The sequence below is a fragment of the Capricornis sumatraensis genome, chromosome 14 (assembly GCF_032405125.1).
Source record: "Capricornis sumatraensis isolate serow.1 chromosome 14, serow.2, whole genome shotgun sequence".
Classification (NCBI taxonomy): Eukaryota; Metazoa; Chordata; class Mammalia; order Artiodactyla; family Bovidae; genus Capricornis; species Capricornis sumatraensis.
This window is the reverse complement of record NC_091082.1, coordinates 78,671,947-78,687,403: the sequence shown is the minus strand read 5'-3', so window position 1 is coordinate 78,687,403 and position 15,457 is coordinate 78,671,947. Positions and strand designations below refer to the sequence as shown.

Genomic DNA, 15,457 nt, shown 5'->3' with positions numbered 1-15,457 from the left:
CTAGCCGCTGAAACTCACCCTTTCAGTCTTGAATTTTAATCAAAATATGTATAACTAAGACAGAGGATGAGATGGCTGGATGGCATCACTGACTCAATGGACGTGAGTCTGAGTGAACTCCGGGAGTTGGTGATGGACAGGGAGGCCTGGTGTGCTGCGATTCACAGGGTCGCAAAGAGTCAGACACGACAGAGTGACTGAACTGAACTGAAGTAGTCCTGATTTGAAATAAGAGCTGTCCTGGTATCTTACCTAATACTATTTACTTATTTTGGCTGTTTTCCTTCTATTTTCTCAGATTAATGACAGAAATACTTTCATTGCCCATTGGGCCTCTCTTTCTGAGCTATAACTAGGTATGTCTAGGGATTTTTGGTAACAACTCTACAGCTGTCTAAGGTACAAGTATGGATAAATTTGAAGTTGCAGTCTGGAGACCTAACACTGCCCTGCTGACTTGTTTGTTTTTGATGGTGTGATAGGTCTCCATGCCCTGGCATCCTCCCACCGTGCTCCTGGGTCATTCTCAAGAGGTCACATCTGTGTGCTGGTGTCCATCAGACTTCACAAAGGTTTGTAAGCGAATCTGTAGCTGGTTTAAAAGATCACAGATTTGTAGATTTTCCCAACACAGACTTTTATGTTTAAATAAACACTTAAAGATCTAGAGGCCATCCAGGATCTATATCATCATTAATCACACATTCTGTTTTTTCCTGCTAAGTGTATTTCTTGGTTCTCTAGAGTCATTCCTTTCCTAAACATAGCATTTAAGTTTTTAACGTTAGTAAAATTTCATCTTAAAATTAAGGTGAAAAGAAAGTCTAAAGAGAAGAAAACTAGTGTTTCTGACTTTGTATATATTATTAATGTGTGTTAAAAGTAACATCTTGACTGTTCTTCACAGACCAGTTTGGGTTCGCACATGCCTGAAAAATGCTTACTGTGAAGTCTTAAAATGTTTGGCTATCTGTGACTAAACTATGGAAGAAGTAACTCTAAACTGTTCTAGACACTCTGAAAAGAAGAAAATATACTCACTTTAAAATAATTTTTTAATAGTGATACTTTAAACAAATTTTTAAAACCTGAAAGGCAAAAATCCCAGAAACAATAAATTCCACGTATATATAGGGGTTTCATATAATAGTGGCCCCAGTTCCACTCACTCTCCCAGCCCCCCACCTTTGGTCTCTGGGTTATTTTGGATTTACCGGAAATGTTCCTTCTGTGGAGAGCTCCATTTCGTCTATTATGTGTTAAAGGTTTGTTGCCTATTGTGCCTATCTGTTTTTCTATCTTATAGAATCTTCTCATGGTCTTATCTACTCAGGACATCCCTGCTGGCTTTCAAGTACTACTATGGATTTGCTTTTATTTCTGTATCCCTGTATAGCCATTTCTGTGATGAGCTCATGATAGACTTTTTTTTTTTAATCATTGCTTTAATCACCAATAATTACATCCCAGTGACATTTTCCCTCTAAGTTTCCATGTGATTTCCAGTGAAATATCTGCTTTTAATGCGGAATTTTATATCTTCAGAGAACTTGAAGATGAATTTTTTTCAAATTACTCAGTTAATCATGTCATTTTTCTCCATCCATTGTATATTGTCCTTATCTCTATGCACAGGAAAGACTCAAAGGAAGTAGGAGCAGGGCTGTTTTCCCATATTCATTTAACAACCACCTTTTCAAAAGGGTCTTTAAAATAATTTTGTCCCTGCCCTAGAATTAGGAATGTAAAATACCCACTTTAAAGAAAAAAGGTTTAGACTTTGAAAAAACTTGGATTTAAATTTTAGCTCTGAGCTGAGAGAATGGGATAGTTAGGCAGTTAGGGAAGGTCACGTGCAAACTGCTATATTCAAAATGGATAACCAGCAAGGACCTACTGTATAGCACATGGAACTCTGTTCATTGTTATGTGCCAGGCTGGTTGGGAAGGGAGTTTGGGGGAGAATGGATACATGTATACATATGACTGAGTCCTTTCACTGTTCACCTGAAACTGTCACAACATTGTTAATCGGTCATACCCCAATACAAGATAAAAAGTTTAAAGTTTGAAAAATAAATAAATTCTAGCTCTGCCACTGAATTGTGGTGACCTTGGGCAAATAACTCTATTCTTGTTTTGTAGATGAGGTTATTTGAGTGTCAGGCTTTTATATAATGAGAATTAAATAAGATAATGTTAATTTTAGGACACTCAGACTTAATAGTTGCTCTGTAAGTAACAACTAGATAATAGACTATAGAACAACTGGGAATCCCAGGCATCTCTTTGAGCGGTTAAATATGTGTGTCTTCTTTTGGCTTCCCAGTAAGGAAAGGAAAAAGCTGCCAGCCTCTTGGGGGCCAAGACTTAAGAGAACGTGTGTTCTTTTTTTCTTTCTCTTTAGTTACTGAAATAGAGAAATTATATAAACAAATGCTAGGGAACAGCTCTGGTACCAGTGGCCATTTGCCACAAGCTCTTCAAGCCGGACTTTCTCTGCCATAAAAGGCTTGGGACCAAGATCAGGAACGGTCAGATATTTTTAAAGGGGCAAAGGTTATTTTTAACTTCTTTCAGGCTAGTGAACTTGTTGTTTTCCCAGATTGCTCCTTTACCTATCTGAAAAAGAATCTTAGGAAATGGTTTCAATCTACCAGTCACAGCATACTAGAGTCATGGGCTAAGTCACATCTTGGGAGTGATCCCATTACTTGGAATAAGCCAGAACTTGAAGAATTCTGAAGAAAGTCATGTGAATTGAATGTCAGTGACATAACACTGATCGATCACGTAAGAGAAAAGCAATGTCTTAATTATGTGTGTTTTGTAGTTATACAGAAGGTGATAATGATTTGCCCAACTTCTTGAAAATAAGATGAAATGAACCTGGTTTTATAGTAGAGCTTTAGGTTAGCTGAGAAATCACTGGTTACAAAAGTCATAACCACAGAGTGTCTATAAAGGAGAAACTAAAGGATCCACTTCTTTGGAAATCTGGAATGATTTCTGAAAGCAATGAAAGTATCTGACCTTTTAGGTAGCATTTTCTATATCAGACAGAATAATTCTCTAGTCATGAGCCCTTAAAGACATGTCTGCTTTCCACTTTGTTGTGAATCTTTGATTGAAAGTTACTAACTCCCTTTCTGCTTCTCTGTAGATTGCTACTTGCTCTGATGACAATACACTGAAAGTCTGGCGCTTGAACAGAGATTTAGAGGAGAAATCAGGAGGAGATAAACTCTCCATAGTGGGATGGGCCTCTCAGAAGAAGAGAGAGGCGAAAGCCGACTTTGGTAAGGATCCCATGCATTTTTCTAAGGTTTTTTATGTTTTTATTGATTTAGTTCTGCACTACAGAATGATGAGCTAGATTTGATCTTATTTTATTTAGTATGATTTTGAAGGAAAGCACCATCTTACTGACATTTTTTTTAATATATATTTTCTGAACACTGTTTATTATCTACACAAGGCATTGGAATACACCGGTAGATTTATTTCTTTAAATATTTGTTGAACATCTACTGTGTGCTAAGCACTATTCTGATTTGCTGTGGATTCTGCAGTAATCAAAAGAATCAACAATCAGAAATGAAGCTTACATATTAGTTTGAGTCAGTAAACAAGTTAAAGAAATAAAATTTGCTTGTTAGGTAGTAATACGTGGATTAGGGAAAAAGGAAAGAAGGAATGGGAGAATAACAGCATGCTGTTAAAATGTTAAATTGGGTGCCTACAGAAACCTCAATGAAGAGGTGCTTGAGAACAGGAAGTGAAGTAGCAAGTCATGGGGGTGTTTTTGAGAATGTTTCTGGCAGACAAAACAGCAAATGCAAACCCCCTGAAGCAGGAGCAGACCTGGCATGTTTTGTGTTCCTCAAAGAGGCTGATGTAGCTGTAATCCCTGTGGCTAAAGCAGGCAGAAGAGAGGACAGGAAATAGTAGTGGTAAATAAGGTTCTTGCTTTTATTTTGATAGACAAAAAACTGTTGGAGGGCTTTGAATAGAGAAGTATACAATCTGACTTTTCTTGGTCATTCTAAATTCTGCGTTGAAAATAAATTGTAAGGGGATCAGGGTAAAACTGGAAGTTAATTTAAAAACTTACTGAAGTAACCTAGGAAACAATGGTGGTGACCTGGACCAAAGAGGTAGCAGACGATACAATTTTTAAAAGTCTTCAAATTCCAGATATATTGACATGATGGGGACAACAGAAGGTTCTGTGGGATCAGATGTGGGATATGAGGGAGAGTTATCAAGGATAACATCAGAGTTCTTGGTTTGAGAAGCTAGGATGGAATAACCATTAACCTCTATAGGAATCACTGCAGGAAGAGCAGTTTGAGGGAGGGAACAACTGGATATGTTGTTTGATATGATTATTAAATATCTAAATGGAGATGTCAAAGAGGCAGTTAGATATTTGATTCTGCAGTTCAGGGCTAGAGTTGTAAATTTGTGATTTATTATCATATAGGTAAAAGATAGCTATATATGGAAAAGAGAATAAGTCTGGGGTCTGAGCCTTGGAGCATCCTAACATAAGTTGGGGGAGGTGAAGCAGCAAGTACAACCAGAGAAGTAAGGGAAAAAAACAGAATATTGTATAAAGTAAGTAAAGGGAAGAGGGATGAATTTGGTTGAATGTGTTTGGCATGCCAAGTAAGATGAGGGCTAAAAACTGACCTTTGGATTTGGCAGTACAGGGGTTATTTAGCAACCTTGCTGAGGGCAGTTTTTGGTGGCGTGTCAGTGGCCTGGTTAGTGTTGTTCAGGAGGATGGGAAGAGAGGAGGCTCTTTCAAGGAATCTTGCTAGAAAGCAAAGGAGGAAAATGAAGTGGTAGTTAGAGGACGAAGCAATGTTGAAGTTTGTTTTTAGTGAGAATATAGCATTTTGTATCTGATTAGAAGGATCCTCTAGTCCAGGAGAAAACTGATGCAGGGAAATTTGCTGGAGCAGTTTCCTTGAGTGAGGGGATGATCTCGAATATACGGGGTGTGGATTGTTCATCCATAGTGATGAGAAGGCAGAAATACAGGCATGGTGAAGGTAGATGGATAAGTGGGAGGGTCAGAACTTGTGGAAGTTTTCGTTTTCTTGGTGACATTGGAATCAGGATCATCAACTGAGAATAAGGATTAGAGGAAGAGGTGATAGAGATTTGAGGAGAGAAAAGAAAGTCTGAAACAGTCACATAGAGAATAGAAGAGCAAATGGACCAGGGAAATACGATTGTTGAGTGAAGAATCTACCTGAGGCTAGCACTCCTTCGTTGAAAATGAGTAGTCGGTATGGTTGTGTTTCTGCTGCACAGGTACAGGCAGACTGTAGGTGGAAAATTTGTTTTTAATCAGGGATATGGTTTAAATCCACAAGTGTGATGAAGTGAGTGGAGGGCCAAGGGAGTTGAGGATAAATATACTATCAGAGTTCAACTGGATGAGGAAGGAAGTGTGGATATAATTGGGCTGAGGGTAGAAGTGGTAGGGTCAGTGAACTGAGGGGCCCTTGGGCATGAAGAGCTGATGGCACTGGAGTGCTGAAGAGAACTGGGAAAATAGGTGGTGGTAGAAATTGAGATAGTGGAGGATTTTAGTAATAATGGAGGCACTGATAATAAGGCCAAGGAATAAGCGAGTGAAAGGACAAGGTTATTATAGAAGAAGAAGGTCAAGAAAATGAGAAACCAGATATTGAAAAGATTATGAATGTGGGTTTTGTAATAACTGAACTGACGGGTAGAGTTAAAGAGAGTGACAGGGAATCGAGAACAAAACTCTAAGCACTGAGCCAGTCAAAGGGGATATCAGTAGATAGTCATAAGTTTGAAATTCAAGCTTCAAACTTCTGTCAGCCGTCAAGGCCTGAGGTAATGAGGATTTGAGGGTGAGAATATATGCTCATTTTTTACTGACTTACTTGTTCAGTCTCTTATAAGATACCTCAAGCGTGACTAAACTCCAGAGGAGTCTTTCACTCTAAGTCTACTTCTATAAAGTGTTTAGTTTGGGTTTCTGCTTTATTTTAAAAAAAAAATTTTTTAAGTGTTGATACTTTAACAAGTCAACTAACTCTACAGGGCTAAATAAGGTAAATAGCATTCTCTAGATACCCTACCATAGTTCCCTTTTCCCAGGGTGACAACTTCAAATCTTTTAACTAATATTTTGATACTTATTCCTGTATCTCTAAGTAATATTTGTGCATTTCTATCTCTTAGGGGATTTTTTGTTGTTGCTTTAGCATTATCTATTGACATCTTACTCTGTGAGATGAGCACTTAGTTCTTTCCTATGTCCCCATGATTACCAAACCTCTGCACACTCAACATTCCCCTAGCTTCCCAACATAGGGTCATAATTTTGGTTAGATCAAGAGTTATTATTATTACTATCATTGTATTTTCTATTCAGAATTTAGCTATGTGGTAAATAGTTGTTTCTTTTTATTTCCTATACTTTTTTTTTCCCGAGACTTAAAAAAAAAAGTCAAGATATATTCGCATACCACAAATTCACCTGTTTATACAGTCCAGTGTTCTTCAGTATATTCAGAGTTGGGCAGTCAACATAATCTAATTCTAGTCTATTTTCAAGACCCAAAATAAGGGTTCCAGTGTCTCCATTACCTTGCCAACACTTGTTATTATTTCTTTTTTTAAATTATAGCCATCTTATTGAGTGTGCAGTGGTATCCCACTGTGGTTTTGATTTGTACTGATATTTTCATGATGGTTTATGATGTTGAATATCTTTTCATGTGCCTATTGGCGATTTGTAAATTTTCTTCAGAAAAGTGCCTATGCAAATAAATCCTTTGCCCATATTTTAATTGGGTAATTTGTCTATTGTTTTTATTGTTGAGTTTTATATATTCTGGATATATCTCCCTTGTCATATAATGATTTATAAATATTTTCTATTATTCTCTAGGTTGTTTTTTCGTTTTCTTGATGATGTCCTTTGACACACAAAATGTTCTAATTTTGATGAAGACCTGTTTATCTGTTTTTTTCCTTTTGTAATTTGTGCTTTTGATGTTGTATCTAAGAAATCATTGCCTAATCCAAACTCAGAGATTTATGTCTGTATTTTCTTGTAGGAGTGTTATAGTTTTGGGGCTACTGTTGATTTTGCGTTTATTTTTGTGTATAGTATGAGGTAGGTAAGGGTCCAAATTCTTTTGCATGTGGATAGCCCACATTCTCAGTATTATTTTTCAAAGAGACTATTCTTTACCCCATTGCATTTTTTCAGCACTCTTGTCAAAAATTAATTGACAGTAAGAGTAAGGGTTCATTTCTGGAGTCTCAATTCCATTCCATTGATCTATAAGTCTGTCCTTATGCTGTTACCACATTGTCTCGATGACTGTCCCTTGCAGTAGGTTTTAAAAATCAGAAAGTCTGAGCCCTCCAATTGTCTTTTAAATTTTAAGATTGTTTGGACTATTCTGGGTCTCACATTTCTATACAAACTTTAGGACCAGCCTGTTAATTTCTGCAGAAATAATCAGCTGGAATTCTGTTAGGGATTGCATTGAATCTATAGATCAGTTTTGGGAATATTGCCATCTTAATAGTATTTTCTTCTGATTCATGAACATAGGATGTCTTTCTGCTGCCTTGTCTTTAATTTTGCTTCCTAATTTTGAGAAAAATAGAAGAATTATATAAGGAAAAAGTCATCAGCCTCCCCAACACTCATACACAATTTTAGTTAACATTTTGACTTAATTTTAGATTTTACCCCTTTATCCATAGAGATTTTTTTATTAACAGAGTCATGCTATGTAGACATTTGGATTTCTTGAAGATTTTTTCACTAAACATGATATTCTAAATACTTTCCTTGTTATCTTTTTAGCAAAACATTAAAATGTTCCATAGTTTACCTAGTTCTTCTCTTGTAGTTAAACGTTTTATTTCCAATGTTTTGTGGGGGGTGGGGGGGCATGGTTTTTTCTAAATTTAGGGTCTTCATTTCCCATTAAAATAGATTCCCAGAGGTGAAATCTCTGTGTTAATGACTATAAACATTTTTGAGGAAAAATATGTTGTCTTTTAACTAGGTATTTCTAGGTATTAATTATTCTTAGTTTTGGAAACTAAGTCACAAAAAAGTTACATATGTTGACCAAATTTATACCATATTAATAACATTTAGCCATTATTAAGAATTAGCATAGTTGGTTCTAAAGACCTATTTGTATTATCTCATTTATTAGTAATTCCCCAAACAACCAAACCTGAAGCTCAAGGAACTTAGATTTGCTTAAAGTCACACAGCTGTGAAGTTATAGTAGAACCAGTTCAGGCCCTTGCAGTCTGATTCTAAAGCTCATGCCTGGAGTACTGCCTCCTTTAGAACCCAGCACAAGAGTTTAGGTGAAGACTGGTCCAGGAATTAGACCTAGATTTCTTTTTCTGGGTAATGCTAGAGTTAACTCTGAAGAGCAAGAGAGCAGCAACTTGACACAGGGACCAAAGGCTGGTGCACTGGCCATTCAGCCCTTTAAGCCAATTCCCAGCGACAGATTGCCTGTTTCTAATCACACTGCCATTTTGAAAATTATGTTCCTCTGCTTGCCCGAGCTTCTAATTGCCACCCCAACCCTTCACTGCTGTCCTGGATTGCCTGTCTTCTCTTTTGGCCCTTTTTAACTTATTAACTGGCAAGCTTTAAATCGCAACACACAGCCCCATTCCCTTCTGTCCTACTTTTCCCAGTCAGCACCTGCTCCATTACTTACTATTCTTTCATTGTTTCAGCCAGAGATCTCAGCACTGTCAGGCCTAGGGGTTCTCTATCCTGTCTGTGCATCAGAAGCACTTGTGGAGCTTTTAAACAATTTGTATGCCTCCAGAAATTGTTAGGTAGGCCTAGAGTAGAGACCAAGTACCTGTATTATAAAGCTCCAAATGAGTCCAATATGCAGCCAGACTGAGAACCTCTGGTCTAGGTATCACTGAGTGAAAAGATGATTATCTTAAAAAGAGGGAAATGTTAGCTGTTCTATCTCAAGTGCTTGCTGTAGACTTATAAGTCAAACACAGTACTTACAGAATCTGTTCTTTGATGGTTGGAACTTGACCCTCATCCCTGTCAGTAGTAATGAAATTTAACAAGCATTGTTTAATAATTCCTTGCTAGGAACTACAGTGGCACTAGACCTAAAAATGAGTAAATCATTATCACTTGCCCTCTGGATGCTCCTAGTCTAATCCAGGAGGCAGCTACAAAAACTATAGTATATTGTAACCATTTCACCCAGCTACGTAGACAAAAGGCTTTGAGAACTTGCTTCCTGTGGGAGAGGAGGAAAGAAGTTTGTGAAATCTTCACAAAGGAGTTAATAACACTGTCATCAGAGCCTGGAAACATGAGCGTTTTTGCCTGGAAAAGAAGGGGTAGACTTGGTGAGAAAACCACGTGAGCAGCGAGATGTGACAGTGCACACAGCTTGTTCAGGAAGCTGTGCGTCATCTCCTGTAACAGGATCCTCAGCGGGCAGAGCCCGTGATCAGACTGCAAAGGTAGGCTGAGTCCAGGTGGCAAATTAAAAAAAGAAGCTCCAAATGGACTGGTGATTAGTAAACTCTGTAATTCCTCAAAGGGACCTACTTCCATGAAGCTTTTAGGGCAGTGGCCCAGTCTGTGCCACCATGTCATCAGATACCATGCAGCACTTAGGGTCCATAGGAGTTGGGGATGCACTTAGGAGATGAGGGCTTCCCTGGTGGCTCAGAGGGTAAAGCATCTGCCTGTGATGTGGAAGACCCAGGTTCGATCCCTGGGTCGGGAAGATCCCCTGGAGAAGGAAATGGCAACCCACTCCAGTATTCTCGCCCGGAGAATCCCATGGACAGAGGAGCCTGGTGGGCTACAGTCCATGGGGTCACAAAGAGTCAGACATGATTGAGCGACTACACTTACTTAGGAGATGAAGTACTAAAGGCATCTGTGTTTTAAGTCTAAAGGTCAGTGTAGTGACTCATATACAGCTGTTAAAAAGATTGTATTGCATCTAAGTGTACTTCTATGAAGAGGTGTAAAGAGAAGAAGATCGGATGTTCAGAGGAGAGAAAATTGCAGAATGTGTGTGTGTGTGTGGTCTTTTTTTAAGTGTGATATACATATACTTTTGTGAATGCTAGTAGGTACATAGAAAATAGTGGAATACACAGCAGCATGAGTGAAATGAGATGGTTGAAAAGAGGACCTTTTACTTGTTACCTTATTCCCCCCTGTAGCTGTTCAGAGGAGGAAGGAAAGAAAAAGAGAAGAAAATTGGACGATAACATCCTGAAGAGGATACAGCTTTTCACATACCAGATTTTCCATTGGCCTTTAGTAGACACTTCAGATTTCTGCCACTGAAGTGTCAGAAACATGTATTTGGTTTGTCCCTGGCCCAACTTTTCCTTCTCCCTGAATCCTGCCTTAGAATCTGCATGTTGTAAGACCCATGGTATTTTAGGACTTCTGCCCTGAACATACTCTTCAGCTCAGTTTAATGGAACTGATAACTGTAGGGGCTGTGCATTGACTATGGACCTGCAGTGAGGAGTTTTCTCCGGAAGTAGTAACAGTACTCAGGCTCTAGAACATGAGTGTGAGAGCTATCACCAAATGCTGCATGGACTGGTCCTAATCATTAACTCCCCTTCTATAGCTTGTTACAATGACATGAGGCTTTCCAGTGATGATCTTTGTTGAAGAAGCAGTATCACTTTGTCTCTAAACATACCGTTGATGAGAAAAGTTTAGACAAAAGTCAGTTTGTAGAACTTCTCTGTCTCAAGGATAGGCTGTTTGAGTAGGGAAATGCAGAAGGTAAAATGTACAGGAAACCTAACTGACCAGAGTTAGGACTTGTATTTATTTGCATATAAATACAATGAAGTAGTTAACGGAATTGAACATCAGAGTTATAGTACTGGGTAACTGAGAAATAAATGCCTTTTCCTTGTTATTTGAAGACTGGAACCCTTTTTCAGAAGTCTGGAAAGCTCAGGAGGGTGAGAAAACATCATGTCTGTCGGGTCCTCAGGAGGAAGAAACACGAGCTTTATGAGAGTTTGCCTGAAGTACTGGTCCTGGCCTAGAGACAAGGGGCAGGACAGGTGGAGCGGAGTGCTCCCCACAGTGTGATTGGTTTTGCATCACATTTTGGAAATGTTCTTTGCCATTCTTTGCTTGTGGAAAATCATACATTGTATATTAAGGAGGAAGGCACATGAGGCCTGATAACCTTAACAAGTAATTGATGGGATTACTTTTTGTGGAGATTCAAAGCTATCTCCATTTAACAGATGTGGAAACTGAGGCCGAAGAGGTGAACGGTTGTACCCAGGTGACCTAGTAAGCAATTGTGCTGGATTGGAGACCTGTGCTCTCCTGACGTGCGGTGCCTCTCTGGCCCAGCATTGCTTAGAAGCATCACAGAAATACTAAGAGCAGCACTACTTAACAACCCTGATGTCTTACTGTTACCTTAGAATACTTCGTAGCTGTTAAAAATGGTATAGATCTGTGTTACTGTGGGAAATGTTCATGATACATTAAGAAGCAGATTACTAAGTATCTTGTACATCATGGTCCCATTTTTGTATAGAAAACCTTGAGAGATATCATATGCATAAGTATAAAAAATTGTTCACCTGGATGCTTTTAAATTTTTCTTTCCCTGTATTTTCTAGACTTTCACAAGCATATGTTTTACAACAGGGTGTCTTAGGGGCTGACAGTTAGGAAATGGGAAGAAAAATGCTAAAAAGGGTCTGGGAAGAATCTAATGATTTATGTGATCCACACTGGGAAATCAGCCCCTGGATGATTAAGTTAGCTATCGGTATAATTTTCTTTGATGAGAACCCTGGGATATTCTGTAGCTTTCACCTCTGATTTTGTGACCTCTTTGGTTTCTCAGTGGCAGTGCCCAGCAGCCAGAGCACTCCGGCCAAAGCACCCAGAGCAAAGAGCAGCCCGTGCACCTCCTCCCCGTCATCGGCAGCTTGTGCTCCGAGCTGCGCCGGGGACCTGCCCCTCGCTTCAAATACGCCCACCTTCTCTCTTAAGACCCCTCCTGCCAAGGCGCGGTCTCCCATCAGCAGAAGAGGCTCTGTGTCCTCCGTTTCTCCCAAGCCACCCTCATCTTTCAAAATGTCCATTAGAAACTGGATGACCCGAACGGCTTCCTTATCACCACCCGTCACTCCACCTGCTTCTGAAACCAAGATAACGTCTCCCAGAAAAGCCCTCATACCTGTGAGCCTGAAATCATCCCAGGCAGTGGCTTGCTCTGAGTCTAGAAATAGAGTAAAGAGGAGGCTAGACTCCAGTTGTCTGGAGAATGTGAAACAAAAGTGTGTAAAGAGTTGCAGCTGTGTGACTGAACTTGATGACCCCGTTGAAAAGCTTCATTTGGATCTGTGCTGCCTTGCTGGTACCCAGGAAGACCTTGGGAAAGACTCCCTAGGTCCTACCAAACCAAGCAAGATTGAAGGAGCTAGTATGAGTGTCTCTGAGCCTCCTTCTCCTGCCAGTCCTTATGCTTCAGAAGGCTGTGGAACGCTACCTCTTCCTTTGGGATCTTGTGGAGAAGGCTCTGAAGTGGTAGGCAAAGAGAATAGCTCCCCAGAGAATAAAAACTGGTTGTTGGCCATGGCAGCCAAACGGAAGGCGGAGAATTCATCTCCACGAAGTCCATCATCCCAGACCCCTAATCCCAGGAGACAGAGTGGAAAGACCTCTCCAGGCCCGGTAAGTTGGTAGCGATAGAAAATGCATTTCCTAACCTGGCCAGGGCAGGCACAAATGCCTTCTCAGAAGTCAGAATGCTTTTCAGGTAAATCTTTTTATTCCTAGGATCACCAGGTTTAGTACATAAAAATATAGGACAAATATTGCATGGGACATATTTAAACTAAAATTTTTCATATTGCAATGTTATTTGTTTGAATTTCAAATGTAACTGCATGTGTCCTGTATTTTCTTTGGCAATCCTATTTACTCCAATTAAAATCCCTTCTGTCAAAGTCCACACCCCTCAGCCCCTTTGCCCAGTTCTTCAAAGCCTTCTTCATCCTCTAGGATATCAATTCAAAAATAACTTCCTTCTTTGTTTGACATTATTCCCTCCCACAACCCCTTGCTTTTGAAAAATTTGCCTCACCACCCCTCAGCTCCTGCAACCTCTTTTTATAGATTTCCCTCCCCTTTTTATAGAGAAAGCTATAATTCATGGACAAGTTGCCAACATCCACAAATAGATTTTCAATTTGTAATTACAGCTTATGATTATTTAAAATAAAGCAAAATTAAGATACTTACAAAGCGGTTTTAAGTGCAGAATCCTAGAGTTACATGATTTTTTCCAGTCTTTGAGGATCATCTTGCTCACACTGGTATTTTTGGCAACTCACCTGTATCTCCCTTTTTTTAAACATTCATCTTAATTTTACCCATCTTTTCATTAAATTTAGATAATTTCAAAAACAGATATTGCTGGCAGAAATAGCTTTGTGAACCTTGAAAAGCAAGTGACTCATAATGATGGAGGCAGAAGTAGCTGTGAGCATTGGGTGAGCTGCGGGCACCAGTCAAAGAGAATAGATAGCTTCTGCCACTCAGGTTGCAAGTTAAGGATGGAGGCAGTTTAAGGAAGTTTCCCCCGTAGCTCTTTCTGTGTTAGGGAGAAGGTGGAAGAATGAAACCTGATCCAGGTAAGATCTGCCCTTATAAAGGGCAGTACTTAAACCTTAGGCCAGTACTAATTTAACAAATGTTCATAACCCCTTCCTACTGTCAATAAGCCTTTCCCCTAATTTTAGGAAAGATAAACTAGAAATATTTTAAAGATTACTTCAAACACAAACTCCAAGGCCTTGCCATAGAGTAGAAAGGGGGAAAAAAGGCTGTAAGGGGTCTTCTCTCAAAATTCTTACTGTAGGTAATCTTTGCCCCTAGCCAAAATTCCTATTTTTTTCAAGGGAGCTGGTCTGAGATATGTGTTAGCAGGAAAACAGTTTGAACAAAAAATTATTTTCATGAATGTGTACATCTTAAGGGCATTTTAAAAAATAGTCTTCTTATCTAAGATATTTCTGGCTTTATAATTTCAATCTTTTGAAGCTAAAGTTTCTTTAAAACATTTTTTGTCTTTATGTACAGGTTGATAAAGACTTTAGAAAAGGGTAGTATCTGCCATTTGAAATACCTATCTCGTTTGTAAATTTGGAAGGCTTATTTACTCATTTATTTCAAAGAGATGGTAATTGTAACCTCTTTGGTTCCTATTACAAGGCTTAAGTGGTACATATTTTCCATTCACATGAAAAATCTTTTCCTTTCACGCATGCTGCCTTCAATTTTTCTGTGTTTGGTACAAATCAACCAAAAGAGACATTGCCATCAAGTAATTGAGATTGAAATCTGGCTACATAAGCAAATTTCCAGGCATCCTAACTTAAAATACCCATAATGATAACCTGCTGAGGTAATAGCTGAACTTTATCGTAGAAAATCTCTAAAATCTGAACTTTCTTCTTCTAGGTCACCATTACTCCCAGCTCCATGCGGAAAATCTGTACATATTTCCATAGAAAGTCCCAAGATGACTTCTGTAGTCCAGAACAGTCAACAGAATTATAGATTCTCATCTGAGTGAGTTAACTGAAGCTTGGCTCATTAAAACAAGATAAAAAATTCGAGAGGGACTAACTCTGGTTTTAAGAAAGCTACCATTGTTTCATTTTTAGTGAAAATCGTTTGGAAAAGTTTTACCTAGTCTGGTTCTGCTACCATAGTGTATGTGCAGCTTCCTCAGAGTGAACACTTTGTTTAAATTTCATGAAGTTTGCCACTCTGTAACATTTTGAGTGAGTAGTCTTTTAAATGACACGTCTTCTGTACAATAGTGACATCCCAGTTTGTAGAGGCGAAAAAAAAAACAAGCCTTGTCTCTTCCTGCTCTGAGACCTGTGCACAGCTGAAAGCCTCCGCAGGCCACAGCAGGAGGCCCGTCTGTGAAGGTCAACTGCCAAACGGGACCCTGGGTCTCTGCTGCCTCTAACACATTAATACAGTTTCATATAAAATATATAACCTTTTCACTACGTTTTTGTGGATTTTTTAAGTACGTGGTTAAATGTGATTTTTAGATAAGTACATTTATATTGATTCAGTGTTAAAATACAGTCTCTTAAGTTAAAATTGTCTTTATTTTAAAAACAGCGGTAAATGTCAACTTGTTGGCGAAACTAGAACACTAGCAACTTTGTCTTTTCTCCCCCCAAATATATATGCCGTATATGATCTGAGGTTTTCACATTTTTACTAAGCAATCTACTGCGTTTCCAACCCAACTTCACGTTATGATTTTTGACATTTCCTGGAGGAAGATGTTTATAAAATCAGTAGTCATACACTGAAGCTGGGGTTTGA

General features: G+C 38.9%; 1 protein-coding gene across 2 annotated transcripts in view; it reads left to right on the top strand.

The window, feature by feature from the left end:
* The window catches only part of DTL (denticleless E3 ubiquitin protein ligase homolog), a 49,776-nt gene extending 35,111 nt beyond the window's left edge, over window positions 1–14,665 (top strand). For both annotated transcript variants that reach the window (XM_068986412.1, XM_068986411.1), the window contains 4 exons: window positions 483–572; window positions 3,164–3,299; window positions 11,943–12,775; window positions 14,567–14,665. In XM_068986412.1, coding sequence (XP_068842513.1) covers window positions 483–572; window positions 3,164–3,299; window positions 11,943–12,775; window positions 14,567–14,665 — 1,158 coding nt within the window. The remainder of the gene's footprint in view (window positions 1–482; window positions 573–3,163; window positions 3,300–11,942; window positions 12,776–14,566) is intronic.
* The last annotated feature ends 792 nt before the right edge of the window (window positions 14,666–15,457 follow it).